The sequence below is a fragment of the Nycticebus coucang genome, chromosome 5, assembly GCF_027406575.1.
Source record: "Nycticebus coucang isolate mNycCou1 chromosome 5, mNycCou1.pri, whole genome shotgun sequence".
Lineage (NCBI taxonomy): Eukaryota > Metazoa > Chordata > Mammalia > Primates > Lorisidae > Nycticebus > Nycticebus coucang.
The window spans coordinates 78,251,316-78,271,715 of record NC_069784.1 but is presented as its reverse complement, the minus strand read 5'-3'; the positions used below and the strand labels follow the sequence as shown (position 1 = coordinate 78,271,715).

General features: G+C 36.5%; 1 protein-coding gene across 5 annotated transcripts in view; it reads right to left on the bottom strand.

Moving 5' to 3' along the window:
- The window catches only part of GRIK2 (glutamate ionotropic receptor kainate type subunit 2), a 735,964-nt gene that overhangs the window by 473,670 nt on the left and 241,894 nt on the right, over positions 1-20,400 (bottom strand). For all 5 annotated transcript variants that reach the window (XM_053592072.1, XM_053592073.1, XM_053592074.1 and 2 more), the window contains 2 exons: positions 12,003-12,170; positions 8,142-8,399 (listed from right to left, as the gene is read on the bottom strand). In XM_053592072.1, the coding sequence (XP_053448047.1) occupies positions 8,142-8,399; positions 12,003-12,170 (426 nt within the window). The remainder of the gene's footprint in view (positions 1-8,141; positions 8,400-12,002; positions 12,171-20,400) is intronic.

Sequence of the window (20,400 nt, the reverse complement as noted above, 5' to 3'; positions counted from 1 at the left end):
GCTGTGTGCGTCATGCTGAAGGAACTAGACCTCATTCTTCCACAAACTCGGGATCACTGAACAGTTATACTCCAGGGAATGACATCGTCAGATTGTCATTTCAGAAAGAACCATTTTGTTTCTATCATGTAGATGAATTTAAATAAGATAGCAGGCAAGACATGGTTTATGTACAAAATGATAAGCATTTTACTAAGACAGGCATTAGGGATGGCGTGAGGAGTAAATCTAATGTGACATAAAAAATGATAAATATTAGTGATCCAACGGAAATAGGGGAATGAGAGAGAGAAATAAAGATACAGAATTTCACTAGAGACGAAGCTAAGGCGACCCAATAAAGAAGGACATTCATGAGGAAAAGCAAGTTTGGGGTAAAAATATTGAATTTGGTTTTTGGCATGTTGGGTTCGATGTGCCTTTCAGATATTCAGATAAAGAAAATGAATGTGTGGCTGAATCTATGAGTATAGAGGTGGGTAAAATAACTGAAGATACGGATACAGGCTGCAGGTAGAAGAACGCACGGGTCAGATGAAAGGCTTTAGGGAGAGTGAGGCTAATAGTGAGAAAACAAGAATCGTGGGACTTAAACCTTAACACAGGCATTTAAGGAATAGGGAAAGAAAAAAGTGTTAGAGTCTGAGAATGGAATAAATGACTAAAAAGGAGGTGGTAACAACAGAGAATGATGTTGCAGAAGCAAAAGCAAGACAGTTTTGTTTTTCCTCAGTAGAAGGGAGTAGTCAAAATTGTCAGATGGTGCCGAGAGATGATCAAAGACCTACACTTTCCCTGTGCTGTGTCAAGAGGGGGACAGACAACCTACCAAGACACACTGACCATACGTTCAAATTTAGGAAAATTAAAGAAATTGCCAATGTGTGACTATCATCAGGGGAATTCTTTTCATGTTTCTTTTCCAAAAATGGCAAATATTACTGATCATCCAGGTTTGGTACAAGACTTGTTTCTGCTTTTTTTTTTAGACCTACATTTTTATTCATTTCACTATCTACAGAAATACAAATTGTGTGATTTTTCTAGATTAAAATTTTTTATTTTTCTCTTTAACAGTTGGGAAAATATTTTAAAGATTTTAGAACTTAGAGAAAGAATGAGTCCTACAAACAGATTTTTAAAAATAGTCACTATCATGTAATCAGAGCCCAAGAAATAATATACTAAAAATTGCTATGCTTGCTTAAATAAAATTCTGAAAACCAAGTTCAAGCACAACCAACATAGTGGAAACACCTCTACACCAAGCTATATAATCAACTATATCCAAATAATTAGGTTTAACTCATAATTGCTAATTGTATTTGCACTTGGAATTAGAAAACACAGCACTTGAAGCTTTGTATTTAAAATGTACAACATATAATCATCTAAACTCCAAATTACCCCACTCCCTGAAATAAAATTGAAATTATTTGGTTCTGTGTTTGATAACACAAAAATTGTTATATTACTCAAAAATTAGTATCTTCTAAGAATATACATTTTTATTTTACTCTACTGAATTATTTTATCCTATTTAAATATAGGGTTCAAGATAAAATAAAATAATGTTTTACTATTAATTGACTTCCCATTTAATTAACTTAATTCCACCAATAGATTTAAAACGAAGTCCATAAATGTACTTCATCCAAATTAATAAGGCCAGTATTTAAAGAAAATGTTTTTGCTTTTTCTTGTTCTTGCATTTCTTAGAAAATGTTTTTGCTTGGCTTTTATCCCTATAATCTTATCATAAGAGTTAATCCTGGCTCAAGTTGTTAAATATCACAATTCCTTGAAATGATTACTGATTTTTCATTCTTTTTTTGTGTGTGTGTGTGTGTGCTTTTTGGCCAGGGCTGGGTTTGAACCTGCCACCTCCGGCATATGGGACTGGTGCCCTACTCCTTGAGCCACAGGCGCCACCCTGATTTTTCATTCTTAATTAAAATAATTTACATCATTTTCCCTAAGTTCTTTTCATGTCTATATTCACCTCCCTAATTGCCAACTCCATTTATAATAACCTGTTTTTTGCTTTATGGTTTTTTGCCAATATCTTCCATTTCCTCATATTACAAAGAAGTCCAAATGAAGAAAAGAGTAAATAAAAGCATTATAAGCCTGCACTATATTCCTATTTTTCAAAATATATTGAAATATCTCCAATATTACTGGATGATTCCAGGTAAATATTTCATAGATGTTCAAACTTAATGTGTTAAGAAGTAGACTTACTGTCTTCTCTCCCAAGTCTCTTTTTTTATTGTTTTTCCCTTGTAGACGAATGCGCCGCTCATTAGTAGCCCAGACCGGAAACAGAGGTCATGCCCATCTCCACCTGCTTAATATATCTTGCAACTTGTATCTAACTAAACCATTTTAGAATTCTCCACCTCAACATCATTCCATCTAAACCTTCTTAATTAAGTTGTCTTTTTCAATTTGGTTAATGAAGACATTCTTAAGCTTCTGATCTCGCCCTATTCCTCTCTATGTCTCAGTAACAACAGCACATTGTCCACACCATAGTCAGAAAGCCTTTAACAAACACAGTCCTGCCCCCTTGCTTAAAAGAGTGATTAAGAAATGAGCCAAAACCCACAACAAAGCAACTGAAATCAATATTCAATAGAGTGGATTCTGGAATTGATCAAAACCTAGATCTCCTCCTCATTCTGTGTAACCTCAGGCAAATTACTTCCACTCACTGCATCCGAATTTTCTTCTATTAAAAAGAGTAGAATTGCAAATAGGCATCGTTCTATTTCTTGTCCAGAACTATAAATGGTGTACTATTTGTGTGTGTGTCTGTGTGTGCTTACATATGTAGGCGTGCCTGCATATATCTGTAGAGAAACAGACTGGAAAGAAATTTAACAATGACCACCTTGATGGTAAAAATCTTGATTATTCTATGTTACTTTTATATATATTTGTAGTTCCTAAATTTCCTACAATAAACATGTATCAATTTCATAAGTTAGATTAATAATGACTTCTTTTTTCAGGGAGTGTGGTGAAGTAAAAATGGCGCCTAGCACATAGCACTTACATTGCTGCACGTTTTAAGCTCTAAGTGTGCTTGCTTCAGGAAGCACTTTGCACGTCTCGTGACTCATGACAACAAGCCTGTGAGGTACATATTATTTTCACCTTACAAATGCATCAATTCAGGTTGTTAATAGTCAAATTACCAGCTAAAATTTACAGAACACGGCCAGGATTTCAATCTGGAATTTGTGACAGCAAAGACCGGAGGAACTGTGATAGTCCAGGCTGTCAGATGGCAACTCCTCCATGTCCCTTTCTGACTTCCTAGGAAAGGAACAGACGGGTGTAGCTCAGCTTTGAGGTGCTCGCTGGTGGTTTGGGGAGCAGAGTCACATCACACAGCCATCACTTGATGTCGTTATAACCTTGTAGATTCCAGGGCAGGGAGCCAAGATGAACAGCTATAAAAGGCTCCTTGTTCTATTTCCAACACTAGCCCTTTATAAATTCTCCCCCATGGTTCCTTATCGCCCATGTTTCTGATACCCAGATACAGTGTGCCACTTCCTGACAATGTGGGTCCCTCTGGGTGCTGCCATTTCTACTCGCTGCTCCCTTTGGCTCCTTTTCCAGTTGGAGCATTTTCATTTATACTTCATGATAATCCATGATAATGTCTTGTTCCAAACTCTCCTTTGTCCTCTCCAGGCAGCTTTAAGCCCCTTCCTCTCCTGAGCCCCAAATGTCCTTTGTTGCCTCTCTATTGACTTGTTACACTGTAACAGTGCCTGGATCACCCTCCACGCTCCTCCACTCACTCCAGTCTGAGCCTAAGGAGAGAGTCAAAGTTTTACCTATGTGTATAATCCTGCTCCCGCTGCTTAGGGTAGGATGTGGTGTACAGAAGGACTTCGATAGATGATTATTCAAAAAAGCAAATATATGTTTAATTGTGGTTGAAATCAGACATAAACACAATTCACTCTGAATTTCTTATAACATTTTTAAAATTATAATAAATAATGACAATTTATCTGAAAATTATTGTTAATTCTGTTCAGTGGTAAGAATTTAAAAACTACCTAACTAAATTGATCTTGGGCAGGTCACTTAACTCACTGGAGTTTCCTTGTGTAAAAAACGCATGTAGTAACAACTTCTTCAAGCATCCATTCTTTAAATATTTATTAATGTACTTCCATGAAACAGGCAATATTCTAAGTGCTAGTGCTGAAATGGGGAGCAGCTTTAGAGTCCATCCTGCTCAGACGTGTGTTTGATCCGGTGGAAACACACAGACAAGACAAGCCATTCATAAGATGATGAGCGTTCTCGGGGTAAGGGTTACAGGAGTGACCACAGCGCTTTGGGAATTTGGGGAAATTTATTCCGGACTTGGGAGCAGTCGTTAGAGGAGACTATCCTCCTGATATCTAAGCCAGATGGTACGCACAAGTGTGTGTGTGCAGACGTGAATATGCATATGTGTGTGTGTGCTGAGTGGTCAGGAGGAGTGTGGTCAGAATGAAAACTTTTCAGGTGAACAGAATAGTATTTTCAGCAAGTAAAAGCAGTTTAATGGCTTAATTTTAAGGAAAGAAGTGGTGGATTTAGATTCAAATGTAATTGGAGAGATACAAGAACTAGCTCATATCAGATTATGAGGCTTCCTAGAAGTTTTGAGTTTCAGAGCAATGAAAGATACTGAGAGGGTCAGAGGGGAATGGATCAGAATTGCAGGCTGGAGTAGCAGGAGGCAAAGTTGAAATAGGGAGACCAGTTAGGAGGCTGTAACCAAGAATCCAGGTGACAGACATGTTGATTTTGACCTAAGAAGTTGTTGAGGATGGAAAAAAAAAAACGAAACAGACTGGCAAGATCTGAAGGATGTAGACTGACAACCATTAGAGCCTGACTGTGGAGCTGAAGGAAGAAAGCAAGGAAGGAAAACGTCCTTTCATATTTCTGTCTTAGGCTGCTGGAGCCAGGAGGGCCAGTGACTAGAGGAAACAGAAGTGATGAGGTGATAACCTATTTCCCTTGTGACTCATGGAATTGTTTTGAATATTAAATGAAATCGTTTATATGATAGCAGCTACCACAATGCATAGTACTTTATAGCTCATTTCTTCAGTCAGTTCCATCCCCTTCTTGTCTGTTCTGAAGTTGTACTAGTAATTATAGCACCAAAAATGGGACTAGAATCCTAAGCTTCTATTTACCAGTCCAGAGTTTTTTGTCAATGGACTGCTGATCTATAAACAAAGATGAAACACAAGGATTTTAAAGCAAATATTCACAACTCATCCTGGAATTGCTTACAAGCTGACAGCTATCCGACTTATTTTTAGTATATATTTAAAATGAATCGTATGTTCCAAAATGAATGACAGAAACACAGTTTTGTTTCTGAAGCCAATTCCTTTCCTTGATTTTTGGACGTCACTCAGAGCTCTAACAGACTTTCAGAGGGTTTTAAAGCGTTCATCCATGACAACAACAAATGCTAATTATCATAAAAAATAAACAGCTCCTGTTAATAGCATTTTATGAATTTCTCCGACTCCAGCACTATATTTCATCTATCATCCCATCTGTTTTAGGGGGTGAGAACAAAGACTTCATGAAAGTATAATTATCATATATCAAACTGGACAACATAACAAAATAAAAATGAATGTAAATGGGAGGAATAGCATACATAAGAAATCAATTTGGAAAGGAAAGAAAGGAAAGGTAAATAAAATGGCACGTGTGTCCCGTGGGAAGCAGCAGGTAAGTCCCCAATAGAGTCAATAACGTTTATCTCATTGGGTATGAGGTAGGGTTTTTCCCACTCCAGTTCTTGGTCCTCGCTACAATCACATTCCCTCTCATCTTGCTTACTTGCCAAGTTTACAAATTGTCTTTGTTGAATTTTATCATTAAAATTTCACCCTGAGACTTGTAAACCTTAACAAAAAGACAAAAAGTTTACTTTTATATGTTTCTGAATACATTTCAAAGGGACTCTTCTTTTGCCTGGAGTCAACTCGAGTTCTCAAAAAAGTATTTATAATTAAAAGAGAAAATAAATGTCTAGTACCACCTGCCATTAGCTCATTACTAGTAATATTAAAAACATGAGTAATCACATGTCCAAAGGGAATAGAAACTCAACAAAGGCTACGACTTTTGTTTCCTTTACTGCATATCATCACACACAACTGTCCCTAGCATGTAGCAGGTTATCGATCAATATTCACTGAATTAAATGTTGTATAAAATAGAACATTAATAAGTATTTTTCCTCAGAGGATTTTAAGATACACTAATTCTATGAATAATTATTTCACTCTTCTAAGTTAACATTACTATGTAAATAATCAAAAACCTTTGAAATTTCCTAGTATCTATGTTACCTCCAAGGCAATGAGAATGGCAAGGTTCCTTCAAATCATAATTTAATGTTTTTAACAAATTTAAGCTGAGGTCACAACTCTATTAAAAGTATGCATATGTAATTAACTATGTACTTCCCTATTTAAATTTGCCTCAATGATATAATTTAGAATATAATTTAAAGCAGGGATCGATCAATTATACATGAAGCTTTACTAAATTACAGTATGGTATGATCACAAATGCTATTATATCCTTAATCAAGAACTCAGGAACCAGATGTGTGAAATAAAGATGTCACACACACAAACGGAATAGTGAAGGAAGGTGCTATGTTCACAAACATTTTGAACATTTGCCATTTTTTCTCTCTTATGAGGAATTTTAATATACATGCAGTAATAAAATTATAATATTACATGTGCAACAATTAGATATGGGTGTGTGCATGCACATGTGAAGATACATGTTGTCGGGCCTACCTTAAATCAGGAAGGAATGGAGAAGTAAATACCCATGAATTCACAATGAATGTGTATTCATGCTTATATATTTCTATAGAATATAAATATATTTTCTATATATATATAAAAGATGCTTAGGATATTTTTCAGGACTTGTATTGATATACTGCATTTCTAAGTTAAAATTATTTATAAATGTTTCACATTTTTAATAAGAAAAATAAAATCATTCTTATTTTATATTTAGACTCACTCTTATTGCAGTGAACTTGTTTTTGATATTATTTTCATTGTTTTTCCAATCTGTTAACTCCCAGCATCCTATTCTCCTGGAAGAAGGCCTATTTGTCAATTTGCAGATAATCAATTTTATTATCAGGTAGACAAAGGCAACTTTGATGCAAATATGAAGGTACAGTAAAATGTCCTGAAATAAAATGTTTTTATATTCTAACTTAAATAGCACTATTTATATTATTGATAAACAACCTTGAAGTAAAATCAATTATCACTGTCTAGTAAGCAAAATAGTATATAGTTGCTTCATCGATATAACTGCCAATGAAATTAAAACTTCAGTTTTGCTATATTTTCTTATATTTCTCTGTGATTTGTCTTCAACTAATAACTCAGGATAACCATTCATATACAAAAATTGCAACATAGAACAAGACAGCACAGATAGCAAATATTCTAGATAGCAAATATTCACTGAAGTATTCCTTTAAAACAGAAATAAATAGCATTTAGTAAAATCTATTTTCTAAGTCCCTAACTGATGTCTACAAACAAAAGTTGTTATAAAAAAAATTAAAGCATTTCAATAGATATTATATTGTTCCACATTTGAGGAAAAACCTCTTTAAATTTTAACATGCCTGATATGGAGTTTATTATTTTTCATACAGATTCCTTGCACATAAACAGCTAAACAAACGTTAAGGCAAAATTCTGAACTTCTTGCCAAGTTTCATTGACCCACCAGCCTTGGTAGAAAAATTCTTGAATAAATTTACTACTATATGTCATATTATTCCTATTGTTTGTCTAATTTATAGTTTAAACTACCTGATCCTTCACAGAAAAGAAGTGCTTGTTTTCAAATACAGATAATAAGTATGTGATTTAGATGTCATTTGTTTAGATGTGTGAAATTAGTGTTTGATTCTAAATGTCTTTCCAGGGCTTGATTAAAAAACAAAACAAAACAAACAAGAATGCAGTAAGAATCCAGAGTGCCACCAGCACTTTATGTATATTTAAAACAGAGCCCCAAAGGCTCCTGAAGTTTCTTACCAGTGCTGTCATCATACACCACTGTGACGGTTTTCCACTTGAAAAACTGCACCAAGTCTAGAATGGCACGGCTGAGTGAGGAGAAGTCTGGGTAGAGGCTGACGTAGAAAGAGTCTTTGTTGTCTGACACCTGGTGCTTCCAGCGGGTCTGAATGTGGGGAACCCCCAAAGCATTGCAGATGGACTGCACCGCATTTGCCGACGAGCTGTGCGAAGGCCCGAAGATGGCAGCCACGCCAAGGGACAGCTGGTCACAGGCTGCAGAGGAGACAGAATCCGTCAATTATGAGGGAGAGATGCCAGGGTGCCAACAGAGATAACACTACGATTGGAAACCCAAAGGGATCAACTTGAAGAAAGATTCGTGTTTCTTTAATAGAACGTCTGTTTCACTAACTTCACCTTTTGTCTGATTCTGAACATCTAGTTTGTTACAAGGGAACTAGTTCACCCACACTCCTGCAACTGAAAGTTCAAATAATTCTATAAATAATATCATGGGAGGGAGAGAGGAAAGAAGAGAGAAAAGTTTTAATATAAGGGGGTGAAAGAGTACTCATTTTGAAGAATAGTTCATTTGAAGGGGATGAGAGAATAGTGTTGCTTCTCAAATTCACTGACTATTCTTTACATTTTTCAAATTCTTAGTAAGAAGCCATTTCGTCCTCCCCCTCCCCACTCAGTTATGGCCACGCACCACTAAATATTTACGCATATCTGACGATATAGGTCAAGTTATGCATACAACCAACCACATAGAATCTTATTTGGGGTGGGGGGGCGGGATTTCATTTGGATTAATTTCATTGAGAAGGAAAAACACCAAAATGACTAGGCAAATATTCAATCATCTTTATAATTTGGTTTTTAGATGCTATAAGTCTTTTCCGTTGCTCTGAACTATTTTTAAAAGTTTGTAGTTACTCCTAGGAAATTTTATACATATCAATAATAATTGCTGTAATTAAGAAAGGCATAAACAAACTAGAGGTATTCCGATAAAAATAGATTGTTTCAAGACTTGAATTCTATAATGTGAACTGAAGCAAATGGTATTTTGAACCCAGAAAGTGAATAATTATTGGAAACAAGAAAATTATCTTTAAATATTTGAAAAAAATAGCTTGTGAAAGAAAAGATTACACTTGTTTAATTTGGCTGACAAAGGAAGAATGAGGACAAATGATTGGAAGCTTCTCATGAATTTTGATCCGGTTTAAAGTTAAAAAAATTCTGAAGTTAAGTAAGAAATTTTCAAAAATAGAATAGCCTTCTCTAAGAGGCAATGGTTTATCCAATGCTACAAATAGGACAGAGAAACACTATTATTGATTGATAGGCATAAATTGGGTGCTCATGTTAAATTCCTCAAAAATACATCATTTATAATTCTACTGTGTAAGACATTCTGCTGTTTTCTCTGAGTTTTATTTATTTGTTTCTTTTGCATCAAATACAATGTGAAAATGAATTCTTCAGTATGGAAATATTTAATAATTAAATAAATGTTAGTTGTTAAAAAACCACTTATTAAACATTCCTTAAAAATTCAGAATGATCTAAATAATTGTTTTTGAATGTACAGATTCTTATATTTTAAATATAAGAATTTGAATTTTAAATCAGTAGAAAGGCTGTCTGGCCCCGAGAATTTTTCATACAACATAGGATTTCTTTTTTAATTCATATGCATCAAGGATAGAAGAACTTTCTTCACCAGGTTTTTGACAAATAATATACCAAGATAGTGTAAAACATTGTTTATGTTATTTAGAATGTTCCTAGGTGTGTTTCAAATAAGAATTAAAGTTTTCAGTTATCAAAGGAGTCATTTAAAAATATTGTATGATTCAAACAATAATCCAATTTTCAAATATCAAAGAATTCATTAATTAATCAAACAGTAGTACCTTAAAAGTATAAGAGAAAAAATTAGAGAAAATGTCAAAATTTACATCTAATGTATTATTTTCTTATGTTAAAAAATAATTTTTAAAATTTTAAGAATGTACAAATTAAGTTTATTTCATAATCATTAACAACATTACTTGTAATGTTGATGAGTTTCAAAAATTATTTTTGTTCTCTCCCTTGTATTTTCTTTTTACATATTGTTGGGCCCTCTAAGTAATAATAGCACAACAAACAAGAACTTCACAAAATCAGGTTCAAACCATGACATTCATAAAGAAAGTTACTTAAACACATATTTGAGCTTTTTTAGCTGTAGGCCAAAGTCAACTGATAGTTCTGAATCCTGAAAGTTCGGTTAATGAGTGATAAAGTTCATAAGTTTCTTATGGTATTTTGGATACCAGATGACTTTATAGCCTTGAACTTTTTCTTGGGCATTACTAGGTGAGTATTCCATTTGTTGTCAGAACATTCTAACCTGTGGGATTTTTTTGTTTTTTAAAAACATTGTTACTTTGAAATCACCATTATGAAATGTATTACTATTTTATCCGTACTGCACTCATATCCATATTCTTTGGTCAAAATGTTTTCATTAGAGGCAGAGCTTCTTCTTCCTAATAGAAATAATCATGAACTATGCCACTAATCAGACACACTTGTCTTGCAGTTAATGACTAATTTTGCAATTATGATGACAAATGTAGTATTTCACAAATTTAGTATTTCACCTTTAACCTTTTCTTCAGCCTTCAAAACCTTTCATCACCCAGACATGGTTCTGAAATATGGAAACTTATTGGTATTCATAAAGATACAAATTCAAAGGGCATGCAGAATATGGCTTTGATAAACACTAGTTAGCTGCTAGGGGAAAAGAAAGATCCTTTCATCTCGGGAAATATTGTACCTTGTCAGTTGCCATTAATATTAATGAGCTTACAGAAAAATTGCACCAACCTAGAATTATAAATAATTACATACATTTCCATTACTGTAAGGTAGCTAGTAAAACCATATTAGCATTACAGAAAGGCAAGCATTATTTAAAAATGTGAAGTTACAACAATTGTTTTGTAAGACCCCTCTTTAAAGAATATCTACATTAAAAAATGTAATTTCTGTTACTCAAAAGAAGAGATCACCCACATAAGATTGCGCAAACATCTATCAAATACATTCACTATTAAGACTGCTATTTGGTTATAATAAAGGCTTTGATAATAGTTTACTTCTAATCCCTTCTTTCATATTTAAATATCAAATTCATATTCTAAAAAAATTTGTTTTCTTATTCTTCACATTTAAAATGGTTACAACACAATAAAATAAATAAGATTTATAAGTGTTACAATTATTTCTTTATATATCATCCAGTTTTTATCTCATTAGCCATTTATTTTAAGTCACAAGAAGAAATACCAAGTAGTTAAAAAAAATAAGCATGTAGTATACACAAGGTGATAGCTGTTCAAAATTTTCCAGTGAAATTTTAAAATTGGACTGACTTTATAAAGTCACATAGAACCACACAGATTTCAAGGTAGTCAATAAATTGAGATGAGTAATAAAATAATATAGGGGGATTAACAGATAATGCTTATAAAAAATGTTACCATTGATGGTAAAATTTGGTAAAATCCACTGATACATAATATTTATTTTACTGAGTTTTTGAAATTAGGAATAGCTAATAATAAGACCAAAGGATTAATGGCAAAAAAACTATCACAGATATAATTATATTTCATGTTATAAAGAGACTTTTGTAGTAGGAAATTATATAACTTTATGTTCTCAGATAAAATATATGTCCATTTTGAAAATAAATCTTTGCATGCAATTTTTCCAAACAACTTATTAATATGTGATGGAAGTAATACATCTTTTAAGAATACCTAAAAATGTGGATTCCAGAAAACATAATGTTAAATATCTACCAATTACCTTTCTTGGACGCTTCAAAACTGTCATAGAGGTTTATCTTCTGAGTGTCATAGGTGAGGGTAGTATTGGGCAACAAGGTTCTGTTTCTGTTGATTGTGTTCACAGCAAATCTGAATGCAAGTTCCTCAGCTCCCATTGGGCCAGATTCCACATATTCAAAAATACCACCTAGCAAAAAGAAAGAGAATAATCACACAATTCTTATAAGATAGAGAAAATTTCAGTTTTCTGTGCCTTTATGTATGAGTGTGCACGTGTGTGTGTGTGTGTGTGTGTGTGTGAGAGAGAGAGAGAGAGAGAGACTTAAGTTCATGGGATTTATGCTTACTTTTTCTATGAAAGTTGGCGTATTCCCTTTTAGATAAATCCATACAAGCAAAATTGCCTTAATATTGCTGCCAGAATTTAACATAATATAACTAAGATTTTGCCTTTTTTCTTCACTTATTATTTTAAGGGTTAAGTATGTATAGCCCTTAAGTACTGAAAATTAAGTACTGCAAGTATGCTTTAAGTACTGAAAATTATCCCCCAAAATTTTACACATGGTTCCAGAGTAATTAATCCTTTATATTGACTTATACTATGCAGTTAGGCATTGGGAAAATTATATTAAATTTGTCTCCATTCATTCAGAAATTTAATAGCCCTAAATATTTGCAAATTCCTTCATCTTACTTGTGAGAAGAAAGTGTATTATAGTATTTTAGAAGGTACTTGACATTTATGAAGGATACCTTTCAAAAACAATGCAAATCCCTTAATCAATGAATAACACTGTAACATATAATTTAGGCCATAAAATGTAGAATATAATTTAAAAATACATCCCTTCCATTTCACCTTCCACCAGCTGTCTCAGCTAGTTGCCTCATTCCTGTCCAGCTTTCCTTCTCTCTAATACCACTACTCTTCCATCAGCTGAGAGTCACCTGTGACCTTGGTTTCCAAAAGAATTTCTTTTCTATTGCTGGTTTGGTAAATTGAACAAAAAGAGGGAGCACCTGCCACCTAACCCCCTCTAACCTCCATCCTTAGGAAACTAGTACTTTAAAATGAAGAACATTTATCTTTCTTTCCAAATTTCACACCATGTACCCACAGCACAAGTATTCATGAATTAAACTCACTTAATAAGCCAGTTCTCCAGCTACTAATTCATACTTCATCAAAGGTATTTTGACACATGCATGTCAGGTGACTATACTAGTAACAAATTATCTATTAAAAACTAGTAAGAAGTCATAGTACAATAGCAATTCCTTTCACTATTAGGAATTAGGACTCAGAAAATATTACAGGGATAAGGCAAATTTATATTTAGGAAAAAATAGGAAAAATTGTTATTTGATACCACATTAGTTTGTAATATTTCTCTTATTCTGAATTTTAACCATTTGATGATGTAGTTATTGGAGCAATAAAGTTATTGTGAAGTAGTATCCTTAATATATTTAAAATCTTTGATGACTTATGCTAACCAGAAGGATAATAAGTATGTACATGCCTAATGGATGTTAAGCATCAAACTAGATGTTTTACATGTGTGGAGGACAATAGTGGTGTGAGCATAGGCTCTGAAGCCAGACTGGGTTTACATTTTGCCCTGTCCCTTGCCATCTGTGTAAAGTTGAGCAGTTGCTTAAAATCTCAGCCTGAGTTATTTCATCTCTAGAAAAAAAGATGATCAGGGAGGCTACTATAGAGAGTTGTAATAAAGATTAAATATTAGGTTGTGCAAAACACTCAGATGAGTGGCTGCCATGGAGTGAGCACCCAATATGTGTCTATGTTTACACTGAATCAAAGAAATCCCAGTAGTATTATTTTGTAGAAATCCCAGTAGTATTATTTTGCAGAAAAGACACTTTTGGGCAAAAATCATACAGCTATCAAGTGATACAGCCATTGGTAGAATTCACTTGTGCCTGACAGTGAACAAGGCTGTTCCACTACAAAGTGATAGTTTTTACCAAAATTCCTCCAGAAAAATTATACAATACATCCTAAAATGTGAGATATACATATATATATATATATATATATATCATTGATGTAATTAGAAATGTAAGATGTTAGATATGGAACAGAAAAATAAGTGAATAATCACAAAGTTCTTATAAAGTTAATTTAGAAGAGTCAGTTATAGAAATGAAACCCTTAAGTTATTTAATATTGGTAAAATGAAATGAAAACTGACTCTTTTACTTTCCTCAATTAAAAATTTTAGTTTCTATAAGATATAAATATAGAATAAAGATCATATTTGATGATATTGGGTCAATATTTGACCCAATCATGACATTGAATAAATATTTAGTGATACTGAATTAAAATTTATTACTCACGTTTCTTCAAAATAACATCTAACACCTTAATCATCAAAGAAGTAAAACAGTTTAAGGGGAGACAAGATGGCGGACTGAAGCCAGCTTTCAACAGAGGCTCCCATCCAGAAGGAGAGTTAAGGGACAGGAATTTAGTAAGTATCCTGATGGACTTGAGCCTCACCAAGAGAGAAGGTTGAAGAACGCACATCAACACCGCTGAGGCAAGTTGTGATCACAAGGACGCAAACAAAAGGTACAAAATCCACCACCAAGCCGACGGGAGTCCCCCTCCCCCATGAGACCGGCTCAAGAGCCCCACAATTAAACAAGCGGGCAGAAATTAAAGGCCCTCCCACTACACTCCACAGGAGAGACCTTCTAAAAACTGGACCTACCTCCCCTACTGGGGTGTCGTGGTGTTCTCCTGCCAGGCATAAAACTGAATAAAACTTGGGAATCCTCCCGGCGCTCCCCTCCCGCCCACTGAGGTCTGGAGGCCTGTCCCCCAGGAGTTCGGATCCTTGGCTGATTTCTCAAGGGCAGTGGACAGTCCCCGAGTTGCGACTGGTCAGCATTGACTCTGAGGCGCGCGAGTGAGGAGAGGGCACCGGGCTGAGGGGGAGTCACGCCTCGCGGCACTTCCCTGCGGTGCAGTGCAGCAACCCTCCCGGGGCAACATCACGGGGCAGGCACAAGACTGAATAAGACTCTAGCTTCCCCGCTGAGAGCTGAGAACCCCTACTCTCACTCGGGGTCTGAGGGCCTATCCCCCAAGAGTTCGGATCCTTGGGTGATTTCTTGAGGGCAGTGCACAGTGCCTGAGCTGGACCAGGTCAGCGCTGACTCTGGGACACGTGAGCGAGGAGAGGGCACTCTGCTGAGGGGAAATCAAGCCTTGGCAGCACTTCCCTGCGGTGCAATGCAGGAGCCCTCCCCGGGCCGTAGTGTTGCGTAAAACTGAATGAAACTCTAGCTTCTCCCCCGCCACTCCCAATCAGGGTCTGGGGGCCCATTCCACAAGAGTTCTGATTCTTGGGGGATCTCTTGAGGGGTGTGGACCCAGCACAAACTGCGGCCACTCAGCGCTGACTCTGGGGCGCGGGACAGAGGACAAAAGGGTCGCCTGAGTGCCCACACCAGAGCAGCAGTTCCCTGGAGGTAGATCAACAGCCGTTTTTTCTTTAACGGCAGAACACTCACTTCTGCATATTCTGAGGCCACACCCCCTGTCTCCCTGGGCAACCAGAGGAGGCCACCGGTGAGCGGGGGATTTCCTGACACGGCTCACAAACCCGGGAAGCTTCCAGGGCGGGGCCGACCCAGAGAGGTGTTCGGACGCAAATCTCCAGCAGCAAAGACGTTTGAACTCAAAACAGCCCCTCTTCTGTAGGCGATTTCGACAGGAACAGAGACAGAACCCCGCAAAGTTGTCTGTTCTGTTCTGTTCTGTTAGCAGCATCCATCAGAGACGGGGCTAAGCCTGAGTGAACACCTCCTTCCCATCACCTGCATCAAACACTCAAAGATGTCAGGCCCCATCTCCTCCCGCTAGATAGCGGCAGTCTGCGGGGGCCTGGCAGACTTCCTTGCGATTCAGGCAGGTACAAACCCCTGGAGTGTCTATTCACTGCAGGTAACTGGGTTAGCCATCTACAGAGATACCAGTGACTGGGTCCGATGGAGGGGCAAAGTGGGGAAGGAGACGTCAACCTTCCTAGACTGCTCTGTTTGCTGGGTGGCTCCTCCTGACTCCACGCTGCACTGGGGTGAGCCGTGTCAGAGGAGTCACCAGGCCCCTGTGATCCAGTTCCCAGAGACCTCTTGAACTCTCCCACCTGAGACAAGTGCCGATTGAGACAGTTCATTTGGACCTTTTGAACTGGGCTAATAGACTGAGGACTTTTCAGGCGGTGCCCTGGGTGTGTGATTGTAGGAAGGTTTGATTCTCCTTTTCCAACTGGGGACAGAGGTGGGCAGGTGGGGTGACTTAATTGCTGATTTTTCCACACAGCTGAGACTTCAAGCCAGAGTAGAATTGCAATAGGATCGAACAGAAACCAGCTGAAAACAAGGCAGAACCACTTTGCTCCACCACACCAGACAGGGCCCCAGTTTCTCAGGCCACAACACTGTACGGGCCCTCGATAAAACCCCAGGGGAAAAACCTAAGGGAGTAAAATAACCATGGGGCGGAAACAGCGGAAAAACTCTGGTAACATGAATAACCAGAATAGATCAACCCCCCTAAGAAAAGATACGGCAGATGTGATTGAAGATCCCATTCATAAACAACTGGCTGAGATGTCAGAAATCGAATTCAGAATTTGGATTGCAGACAAGATTAATAAAATGGAATTAGGAATTCGAGGAGAAATTCAAAAACTGTCTCAAGAATTTAACGAATTTAAAGACAAAACCACCAAAGACTTAGACACACTGAAGCAAGAACTTACAGCCCTCAAAGATATGAAAAATACAGTAGAATCCCTCAGTAACAGAATGGAGCAAGCAGAAGAAAGGATTTCTGACATTGAAGATAAAGTCTTTGAACGCTCCCAATCTCTCAAAGAGGAAGAGAAATGGAGAGCAAAAACGGATCACTCACTCAGAGAGCTCTCAGATAATTCGAAAAAAAAAACAACATAAGGGTTATAGGAATTTTGGAGAATGATGAAGTGACTGCCAAGGACACAGAGGCCCTTCTACATGAAATTATGAAAGAAAATTTTCCAGACGTGCCTAGAGAATCTGAAATTCAGATAGCAGACAGCTTCAGAACCCCAGCACGATTCAACCCCAATAAGCCATCTCCCAGACATATCATAATTAGCTTCACTAAAGTTAACATGAAAGAGAAGATTCTCAAAGCAGCCCGGCGAAAGAAAACTATAACGTACAAAGGTAAGAATATTAGAATAACTGCAGATCTCTCTGCTGAAACTTTTCAAGCAAGAAGAGGCTGGTCATCAACTTTTAATCTCCTAAAGCAAAAAAACTTTCAACCCAGGATCTTGTATCCAGCTAAACTGAGTTTCATCTATGATGGAGAAATTAAATACTTCAATGACATTCGTATGTTGAAAAAATTTGCCATAAGTAAACCAGCTCTTCAGGATGTTCTCAGACCTATCCTCCACAATGACCAACCCAATCCTATACCACAAAAGTAAACTCACTCAGAAACTATCAAACTCCAACTTCCACACTGGCGAAAGGATTAAAAATGTCCACTGGACCTTTGAAAAACTCGATACCCCTGTAGTCCCAGCTACTCGGGAGGCTGAGGCAAGAGAATCGCTTAAGCCCAGGAGTTGGAGGTTGCTGTGAGCTGTGTGAGGCCACGGCACTCTACCGAGGGCCATAAAGTGAGACTCTGTCTCTACAAAAAAAAAAAAAAAAAGAAAAACTCGATACCCAAAATTCCACCAGACTTATCAATACTCTCCATCAATGTGAATGGCTTAAACTGTCCTCTAAAGAGGCATAGGTTAGCTGACTGGATACAAAAACTCAAGCCAGATATTTGTTGCATACAAGAGTCACATCTTAACTTAAAAGACAAATACAGACTCAGGGTGAAAGGATGGTCATCCATATTTCAGGCAAATGGTAATCAGAAAAAAGCAGGTGTTGCAATTTTATTTGCAGATACAGTAGGCTTTAAACCATCAAAAGTAAGGAAGGACAAGAATGGTCACTTCATATTTGTTAAGGGTAATACTCAATATGATGAGATCTCAATTATTAATATCTATGCACCCAACCAGAATGCACCTCAATTTATAAGAGAAACTCTAACAGACATGAGTAACTTGATTTCCTCCAGCTCCATAATCGTCGGAGATTTCAACACTCCCTTGGCAGTGTTGGATCGATCCTCCAGAAAGAAGCTGAGCAAAGAAATCTTAGATTTAAACCTAACCATCCAATATTTAGATTTAGCAGACATCTACAGAACATTTCATCCCAACAAAACTGAATACACATACTTCTCATCAGCCCACGGAAATTACTCCAAAATTGACCACATTTTAAGTCACAAGTCTAACCTCAGTAAATTTAAAGGAATAGAAATTATTCCATGCATCTTCTCGGACCATCATGGAATAAAACTTGAATTGAGTAACAACAGGAATCTGCATACCCATACAAAAACATGGAAGTTAAATAACCTTATGCTGAATGATAGCTGGGTCAGAGATGAGATTAAGAAAGAAATTGCCAATTTTTTGGAACAAAACGACAATGAAGACAAAAACTATCAGAACCTCTGGGACACTGCAAAGGCAGTTCTAAGAGGGAAATTTATAGCACTGCAAGCCTTCCGGAAGAGAACGGAAAGAGAGGAAGTTAACAACTTAATGGGACATCTCAAGCAACTGGAAAAGGAAGAACATTCCAACCCCAAACCCAGTAGAAGGAAAGAAATAACCAAAATTAGAGCAGAATTAAATTAAATTGAAAACAAAAGAATAATACAACAGATCAATAAATCAAAAAGCTGGTTTTTTGAAAAGGTCAATAAAATAGATAAACCTCTGGCCAACCTAATCAGGAAAAAAAGAGTAAAATCTCTAATCTCATCAATCAGAAACAACAAAGACGAAATAACCACAAACTCATCAGAAATCCAAAAAATCCTTAGTGAATATTACAAGAAACTTTATTCTCAGAAATATGAAAATCTGAAGGAAATAGACCGATACTTGGAAGCACGCCACCTTCCAAGACTTAACGAGAATCAAGTGGAAATGTTGAACAGACCCATATCAAGTTCAGAAATAGCATCAACCATACAAAACCTCCCAAAAAAGAAAAGCCCGGGACCAGATGGTTTCACGTCAGAATTCTACCAAACCTTTAAAGAGGAATTAGTACCTATATTACTCAACCTGTTCCAAAATGTAGAAAAAGAAGGAAGACTACCCAACACGTTCTATGAAGCAAACATCACCCTGATCCCCAAACCAGGAAAAGACCCAACAAGAAAAGAAAATTATAGACCAATATCACTAATGAATATAGATGCAAAAATATTCAACAAGATCCTAACAAACAGAATCCAGCAACACATCAAACAAATTATACATCATGACCAGGTTGGTTTTATCCCAGGGTCTCAAGGCTGGTTCAATATACGTAAATCTATAAATGTAATTCAGCACATAAACAAATTAAAAAACAAAGACCATATGATTCTCTCAATTGATGCAGAAAAAGCTTTTGATAATATCCAGCATCCCTTCATGATCAGAACACTCAAGAAAATTGGTCTAGAAGGGACTTTTCTTAAACTGATAGAGGCTATCTACAGCAAACCCACAGCCAATATCATATTGAATGGAGTTAAATTGGAATCATTTCCACTCAGATCAGGAACCAGACAAGCCTGCCCATTGTCTCCATTGCTTTTCAACATTGTAATGGAAGTTTTAGCCACCGCATTTAGGGAAGAGAAGGCGATCAAGGGTATCCATATAGGGTCAGAAGAGATCAAACTCTCGCTCTTCGCAGATGATATGATTGTGTATCTGGAAAACACTAGGGACTCTACTACAAAACTCCTAGAAGTGATCAAGGAATACAGCAGCGTCTCAGGTTACAAAATCAACATCCATAAATCGGTAGCCTTTATATACACCAACAACAGTCAAATTGAAAAAGCAGTTAAGGACTCTATCCCATTCACAGTAGTGCCAAAGAAGATGAAATATTTGGGAATTTACCTAACAAAAGACGTGAAAGATCTCTATAAAGAGAACTATGAAACTCTAAGAAAAGAAATAGCTGAAAATGTTAACAAATGGAAAAACATACCATGCTCATGGCTGGGAAGAATCAACATTATCAAAATGTCCATACTACCCAAAGCAATATATAATTTCAACGCACTCCCTATTAAAGCTCCACTGTCATATTTTAAAGATCTTGAAAAAACATTACTTCGTTTTATATGGAATCAGAAAAAACCTCGAATAGCCAAGACATTACTCAGAAATAAAAACAAAACAGGAGGAATCACACTACCAGACCTCAGACTTTACTACAAATCGATAGTGATCAAAACA